Genomic DNA, 8,615 nt, shown 5'->3' on the forward strand with positions numbered 1-8,615 from the left:
ACCGTTTCTTCTCGGCCTCGGGGTAAAATTCCACCCCTCTCTCTGTCTGCACCATGTGGCCGAAAATCTCGCTCTGTTGGATCGAAACGTTCACGGTTTTCGGATCGACGGGCATCCCGGTCGGGCCAGCGTCGTAGAACACGACCTCGTCGNCGCCACAGATATGAAGTCGCACGCCCTGCTCCTCGCCTGTTCCAAATTCACGTGCCTCCACGTCTCCTCCCTCGCCTCCTCCTTCGCCTCTTCCCTCAGGGTGCGAAGTTTCAACTGCTTCGCCCGTCTCATCTCCTCCTCCTCCTCCTCCTCGGCGGCCTTCTCCTTCTCCTCGAAGATCTTTCTCGCGTGGCTCAACCCACCCTGCCGTTTCCTCTTCCGTATCTTCCTGGCCTCGGCCTCCACCCTCTCCCTCTCCTTCACCGCCTCCTGACTCGGGCCCAATCCGTCGTAAAGATTCTCGAAATCCTTCAGATCCTTGAAATCAACGGAAACGTTCTTCCCTTGCTTCAATCTGAACAGAACTGTGTCGCAATCCCTGGACAGCATCACGTCCTTCACGTCCCCGTCCCTCACCGCGGCCTCCAACCTCGACGGGAACACGAGGCTGCACCTCCTCTCCTCCACCGTGTACACGAACTTGGATTGCTCCTCGTCGTGCGGGGGGTGTTTCGTGTTCAACAGATCTCTCAGAACTCTCTGCTGCTCCCCCTCCCCTTCCAACACCGGGAACACGTAGCGATAATCCTTGAGGACCACGTGCCTCTTCTTCTCGCCTAGAACGTAGCCGGCCGTGTAGTGATGGGGCCCCAACCCGGAGGCGTTCGTTATCCTGCATCTCGACTTGTCGTGGGCGTGAACGCCCAACAGAACTGGAATGTAATGATGAGTGGGCAGACCGTAAGATTTGCCTGTTATACGGCAGAAACGTTTCGCGTCAGCCGGGCTGATAGGCGGCAACAGGGGAAAGTAGTTCGGTTTGGGGAGTCCCCTGCTTCTCCCTGTTATCCTGCAAAACGACATTGTTCGTTCCCACCCCAGTGGAGCTTCTTCGAAAAAATCCTCCTTCAATTTATCCTTTTATATATTTGTATTCTTTGCTTTTTTCCTTTCTCTTTTCTTTTTTCTTTTTGGTCAAGATTCAAGAATATTTGTATACACAGTTCGATGTCGTCGATTTCGCGCGCGTGGACAACCTCGTTTCTGCTAAAAGCTTGGCATCCCATCCACCAAGGATTCCTCCGTTTGATCGTTCAATCGCGGCTTCCTCTTGGCGTTCATCTCGCGATCAATCAACGCGTTCAATGTCGACGAGCGAATCCCCTCTCCACGTTGTCCTCTCCACTCCATAATTCGCTCGCAACGTATCCTCTCGTCAACGGCAATCATGAATGCAACTCGAATTCTCTTTCTCTTCTTTTCAAGTCGAATTCTCTCTCTCTTCTTTTCAAGTCGAAACCAGAAGATAGAAAAATTTCCACGTTGACGTTTTTAAAAGCTCTCCCAGGTTTCCTTGCCAATGAAATAATCACGAGATGTGCTCTGTTTCTGATCAGAACTTCTTAAAATAAAGAGCAAAGTAAAGAGTATTCACGTTACGAGATCTCAGAGCTCGTTCACTCGAACAGTTCAATCTTCTTCCTGATTCATGTCTAACTTGCCACAACGATCAGAAAAGTGAAGGACAATGATTAAACCCGATACATCGTCATCGGATCCTTATTATTTTCACCGTAATTTCTCTTCTCGACGTTTCGTTTTCATCGTGTGCGCTCGTTAAAAAAATGTTTCGTCGAACTCGAACCCACTCTCTCTCTCTCTCTCTCTCTCTCGTGCCGACACGGAGAGGCACGGTTTATTTTTACGTACGGGATGCCTACCAGGATTCCGTGGGAGCTGCTCGTTCGTCGTCTCGTCCCCTGGTAGCCGGCCAATTCGGTGATTTCCTCGTCGTAGAGAAGAATCTCTCTTTTTTCTTTTTCTTCTTTTTCTTTTTTTTTTGTTTTCGCGGGGTAGACGAGTCCACCAAAATGGGACCACCCTTCCCGTAACTCTCAGAGGCAAGGATTCTTGGCTCTATCCGATAGACGATTTCCAGATGAGACAGTTTTTCGAGTGGAGAAAATTTTTGATCATAATTTTTGATAAATTATAATTGTTCTCGACGTGTCTTCGATTGGATCGTTGGATTGTGCAAGTTATTCCGTGATTTCAATAATTTTATATATTAACGAAACAGCGTTAATCGTTGAGTAGCGTCGTTCTTCTTCCGGTTCTTCATCAAAGAAGAAGCCCATTAAACGATTTTAATCCATCTACCTATTTGTCTTGCCCGCTATTTCCACCTCGTCACTTTCACCAACCGATCCTCATTAACCACCATCTATTTTCACGTCGGTGCACTGCACACGTCCCCGATATATCGGTTGTCAGACGACGTAGTCGACGAAGAAACGGTGATCCGACGGGTGCGTACACTTCGAGCAGAGAAACGAGAAGAGGAAGAATCTCGAAGAAACGTGGATAGATTATATTATACCAATTTTTTAAAATTATAATCTTTGCATATCTTTATTTATTTATTTATCATCTTGAGGGATCAAAGGGAGCCATCGATACGTCGAACGGCCAGAGAAGAGTCTCGCCTCCTTCGATATAACAATGTTCGATGCCAATGGATTTTCTCTTCAAATTCGGATTTGTTTCCACGTGCGCCATCCACTCGTTCACCACCACCCACCATCCACACGTCTTCTTCTCGTTCGTTGGGAGATAAATTTTCTTTAACCCGATTCCATCTCACTGGCCGGAGCAGGCTCGCGTGTCATGCCGTGCAGAGTTTCCCCGGTGCTGTCCCTCTACGAAAAGCGTATTGCGATACGCGGCGAACGCCAGACTAGCCGGTGTACGAAGTGGCTAAGAGCCGTTTGCGCGACGAGTCTCTCGGCTCCCCACGACCAGAAATAGCTACCCTTCTTACACTTCTCCAACACATCTTTAGAGCACGCGAGCCGAGATGCGAGGGGTGGGCGCGAGCGCCACGGTTAACGCGACATCCTGAGTTTTCCCGCCTCGACCAGGGAATCCCCTCCGAAGGGAGAATCCCCGTTTCGAGAGCCCTAATTCGAGGCCAAAGTGTTAGAGGCAGGAGAGTAAATCTGATTGAGAGAGTAATTTCAACAACGTTTGAGATATGAGTATCGGGATTGAATTCGAAATTCATGAAAAATACGTCTAAAATCTCTGCTTTCTCGCTGGGAAGGTAAAAAATAAGGGGGGAGAAAGTCGAATGTTGGGACGGGTTCGCAATGGTTTATTTGACAAACAAGCAGGGAAAAGGGCAATGTTGTTGCGGGTTATTTAAAGCGATCCGATTGTTGCCACGAACGCCTACCGCAGGCCCAATTTCTTTCTTTAGGACCGATTGCGTCATTATTTGATATAAATCGCGCCGCATTTCGAGCTGGTACCGCATGAGAAACTATTCTCGCGACCTACTTACTCGGCCACGATATGAAATATCGTTCGGCCGATTCGATCGTCTAAAATTATCGAGACGCGCCGTGAAAATATTGTTTCGTGCGAATTTTAAGAAAGAAAAAAAGAAAGAAAGAAACGAAACGATTATTCGTTCCGCTCGTAACACGTTAGAAATTTGGTATTCCTCGAAACAATGGGGATGTTGCTCGGCGATAAATCGGTTGTACGAGTTTATTTATTTCGACGCGATTCTCGGGCGACACGAGTGATGTATCGAGCGCGATAAATTAGCCGCGTGCAGGTGTCAGAAATGCAATTTGCGAAAGATGAATAAGGCACCTGTTACCATTTTTCAGCGGCGCCCGATTCGAGTTCGACGTGATCGAGTGGTTGGATTGGCTTCCTCTCGAAATTTTCGCCACGCAAACGAGCGTACGCGAGGATTGTTTCGACAGGAAGTGCCAACCGAATCTAAACAACATTTGCTTCTTGGAAAGTATTAAAAATGATAGACTTTGACGCGTGATGTAAGATGACGAATATTTTGGATGAATTTATGACGGTACGATGACGGAGGAAGAGGATATCGTGAACAGAGGACGTATTTTTAAAAAATAAAATAAAATGGAAACGTGAGAGAATGGTAACAATATACGCGCCACAGAGCAGAAATTGCTTCGTTCCGGTTGTTAATTTTCTAACGTTGCCAACCCCATGACAATATTTATGGTGAAAAACGAACAGGATATTCAAAACCACAATGTTGGACAAAATAGCGATGATTCATGCAAAATGGTGTCTGAAACGGATTTATATAGATACTCGTTTAAAAAAAGACTTCGACACTGGAGTGAAAAATCATTTCTATAGTCTCTCTTTGTAAATTAATAATTATTAATTAAAGTATCTCTATATGTAGCTAAAGTTATAATTCTTTTCTAAAGAAAAGAAAAGAAAAGAGAGGAGGAACATCTTTCTAATCTTTCTTCAAAATTTACCATTTTACGTTCTATACTGTAACAGATGCAAAATATCGTTCAGAAATCATTTTGTTCACGAGGATTTACGATAACACTTGAACTTGCAGCCAGACAATAATTGGACGTTCCAAGGTTGATGGTGATTTACGAGAAAAGCCCTCGTGTCGTCGAAATTTTGGCCGATTTCACGACAATAATTCATTCAAAGATGATAAGATATTTTAACTCGAGATACGTTATAAAAAATCAAACAAATTTCACCTATATTTCATAATTTCAGTTAATCGTTAGATAAATTGTTTACGCAAATTAAATAAATTACGAGTTACGCTCGTTTTAGAGCATTGCATTAGCTTCTATGAGAAAGAGTGAAACTCTTGAAAATTGATTTCGAAACGTTTGACAATCGACTCGAGTTTACTGAAATTTCTCTGTTGAAGTAAAGCAACGCTTTCTATTGGCACATTGACGAATTTGTCTTAATCCACGATTTTGATGATCTGCCAAAGTCTTCGCTGGATGAAGCCTAACGTGTCAACGCCACCGCGTGATTCATTGGATTCGCATTCGATAGAGGGAATTGTCTATGACTTCTATCGCGTTCTTATATTATTAAATTGGATTTATATGTCGAGGAATATGATCGTTCATAAATCATGCATAAACGACAAGATCAATTAAATTTGGATTGGCCAAAGAGTTTGATAGAATTATTGAATTATTTAAACGAAATTGCAAATGAAGTCACCTTGAAAACGATTCTATTTCGAAGATTTGATTCCTATAAAGCGATTGCGATATAAAATGCCACTGATAGGTATTTTCTACAAAGCACCGATTTAACGTTTGATTTATGATTAAAGAAAAGCCAATTTTAAATATAACTATGGACCATTACGTTCTTTGGATATATGTCAATTGTCTGCTTCAACGACTGCTCATTCGGTGAACTTCATATTTTAGAACATGCGAAATGAACTGATGAGTGGTGTATTTTCAGAATCAAGCGATATTTGGATAGTTGGATATTTCCTTTATACGATTTATTTTTAAGACGATTTAGAAAGAAAGAAAAAAGAAAATTTTGAAAAGAAATAGATCAATAACCGATTTTCTATCGATGAAACAATTTTCGATGGAGAAGTTTCAGATCTGAATCAATGGGATTTTTTTTTAGGATTTATAATACATTTCATTTTGATAAAAATGAATGAACGAATGAATGAATTCGAAACAATTTCCTTTATCCATAACACATTTAAATGTGTTAGATAAGTTTTGTGCCTCATCAGTTGTTAGAATTCGAGCAAATAACCGACACTTTCTCCACGAGTCAGGCGATGAACGATCACTGGCACGGACCTTCTCTATTTTGATGTACTGCCAAAACTTTTAGAACGCAAACCAGACCAGATTTTGATTTCCTAGATCTATCGTGAAAAAAAAAAAAAAAGAGAGAAACTTAGGATGTTAGGAAAGAAATGAAAGTTGTGCTTTAAAGAACTCCCGCGAATAGATCAATAGAAAATTATCAGAATTCCAAAAATAACACGTATCGAAGAATGACTTAAAAAAATTTTCAAATTTTCTACATTGAAAATTTCCACACCTTTCTGTACCTTTCTGTATATTCTGGTGCAATTCTTAACTCAACACTTGCTACAACTCCTAACGATAAATATCCTCTTCGTTCAACTCATATTATTTTTTTCCATTCGTCATCACGATCGCAATTCGCATCGTGTCATCGAATCGCGTCTTCCTTCGTTAACAATATACACTGTACCAAAGAAATCGTGCATCCTTTACGATACGAAAGAATCCCAAACGTTTTGTAATTAATTAAGGCCTAATTAAGGATGGAAACGAGACGTTTCGGAATCAAGTGGCATGCGCAGCATTAGCCAGGAGCGGCTAATGTTAACAGAACCCCCTCCTTCCAGGAAGTGTGAAACACGGACAGAATGTGTTTCGTATAAATCATGTCGGTCGCAGGAGGCTCGGCGAGAAAAAAAGAATCCGTCCGGCTGAATTAAGGAGGATGAGGAGCCACAGTCGAGGAGAAAAGGGGCCGGTGCAAGGGGAGAGGGTGGCGATCGTCGAGAAGAATGAGAGACGTGTTCGTGCATTGCGGGAGTAGTTGGAATGGCAGTGAGTTCTTGGTTGTCTTCAGTCTTTGGCATCGAACCAGATATTCTATCTACCTTCGTGGTGCGCCTTGGTTTTAGTTTAATTTAGATGGTGGTATCGTGACGTAACGTATTTAGCGTGGAGGCATATAACGTCTTGTTAGTTGCTGTTTAGCCAATTACTCAAAAACGTTTGATGTTTCGCCCTTTATTTGTACTGTTCCCTTTGAGGACGAGCGTTTAATGAGCGTGTAATATCGCTATATCGTCCTATGCGCGTCCATGTGTCATTTTAATAGAAGGAAGAAGCTTCGAATAATAAGGGAGAAATAGTTGTTATTCTCTGTGAGATCGTTGTCATCGATTAAACTTTGGACGCGTACGTGTACGTTTAAAATGTACGTGTTCGCGTGAAATGAAATATTTCTTTATTGGATAAAGGATTTGAAACTTACCCTCCCTGATGATTGGATCGTGACTCCCTCTCGCCTGATGACTCGAGTTACTTCCGTTGAAATTTCTGGACAGAGATATTTAATATTGTTGTTAATCGGTGTGATGGATTTGAATTTCAAATTTAAATATGAATTATTAATTTTGAAATTTTTTAGTGTACAATTGGTTAGGTAACTTACCTTGTTTCGTTTTGGACGTAATTGAATTATTGGAAGCCATTGCAGAGAATTCCACATTACACCATCATTCTAGAAAATAAGAATAATGAAAAATGTTTTAAATTCTTTGTTATCGTGGAAATACTTTTAATTGTAAATTTGCAATTTGAACTAGGTGCTGCCATCTTAATTTAAGCGTCTGCAATTCAAATATCAGATTTCAATAAAGAGGAAAACTCTTTTTTGATCAGTAGGTAACTTATCGACTTCATAAAACTATTTTTAACCGAATATCTTTCATCTTTGCTAATCATCTTATATTAATAAAATAATTTATAGAACCAATTTTATAATCATTTTATAATCAAATTCAACAATAATCAAACGAATATAATCTTTACTTTCACTATTTTATCATAAAAAATCGTTATCAAAGAAACGAACATTTTAACAAAGGGTAATCAAATTTACTTCATCTTCTTACAGACATATATATCATTTTACCACTTTAAACTATTCATCAAACACAAACAATATATCATATAACTATCCCATTCTTGCTCAAGATATTTTTTCACTACTCTCGTGCATGCAAAGGAATTCGAATCATGTATTACGCCTGCGCACTGAATAGTACGCAATTTCACTTTAGCGCGCAATTTTGATTCCCTATTTTTACTTCACTATTTAAAGAAAAAGCATAAAATTAATGAAACATTATGAAAAATTATTGTGAAATCTTAGAAAATTTTTAATATTTACAACTTAACAATGATATTATTAGCACGCGTAATATAGATGCCATTTTGCGCGGTAAATTTAAATATTCCAGCAAAAGCGTAATACTCATTTCGATGTTTCGATCGATTTTATGGGGGATAAATTGAACGTTACACGTAGATGGTTAAAGTGGCGTCGGTGGATCAACCTTTAGTTTAAGCGAAATCTATTTCCGACACGCGGCACCCGTATTCGTTCGTCTGATTGGCTGGCCACCTAGCACCGCACACTGTTGGCCGCATTTTCTTGTATTTCGCCGCTAATCGGGTCACTTCCGCCATTGATTTTCGACGTTGAAATCTACGCGGTAGTGAAGTAAAGTCACGAACAAATAAATTGTGCGCCAGACGCTTTGCATCGTTTCATACAACTCGATCGAGGAAGTATTATATAGTGATAAACAATCTGAATCGATCGAGCTTTGATGCTAACTATTGAAAATATACTTGCTTCGTGAATTTAACCGAATGGGATACGTGAATTACGCAATATCGTAAATTTCATTGAATTAAATTGAAAATAATAAAAACGATCATATAAAATATTCTGATCACATTTGTCGATAAATTTTTTTAATAGAATTTCGTATAGAGATACAAGTTATTATTTTCTATTTTCTTTTTCTTTTTTTTTTTTTT

General features: G+C 40.5%; 2 protein-coding genes across 4 annotated transcripts in view; both read right to left on the reverse strand.

Annotated features, from left to right (window-relative positions):
- The window catches only part of LOC102674251 (obscurin), a 44,154-nt gene that overhangs the window by 33,059 nt on the left and 2,480 nt on the right, over window positions 1-8,615 (reverse strand). For all 3 annotated transcript variants that reach the window (XM_006613912.2, XM_006613911.2, XM_031509617.1), the window contains exons 2-3: window positions 7,219-7,287; window positions 7,039-7,103 (exon numbers count right to left, since the gene is read on the reverse strand). In XM_006613912.2, coding sequence (XP_006613975.1) covers window positions 7,039-7,103; window positions 7,219-7,258 — 105 coding nt within the window. In that variant the 5' untranslated portion in view covers window positions 7,259-7,287. The remainder of the gene's footprint in view (window positions 1-7,038; window positions 7,104-7,218; window positions 7,288-8,615) is intronic.
- LOC102672150 lies at window positions 7-1,536 on the reverse strand. The gene is made up of 2 exons (XM_006613980.2): window positions 1,454-1,536; window positions 7-1,407 (listed from the first exon to the last, which is right to left on the reverse strand). The coding sequence occupies exon 2, from the start codon at window positions 1,015-1,017 to the stop codon at window positions 91-93; it is 927 nt and encodes a 308-aa protein (XP_006614043.1). The 5' UTR covers window positions 1,018-1,407; window positions 1,454-1,536; the 3' UTR covers window positions 7-90.

Source organism: Apis dorsata, unplaced genomic scaffold (genome assembly GCF_000469605.1).
Source record: "Apis dorsata unplaced genomic scaffold, Apis dorsata 1.3 scaffold_165, whole genome shotgun sequence".
Classification (NCBI taxonomy): domain Eukaryota; kingdom Metazoa; phylum Arthropoda; class Insecta; order Hymenoptera; family Apidae; genus Apis; species Apis dorsata.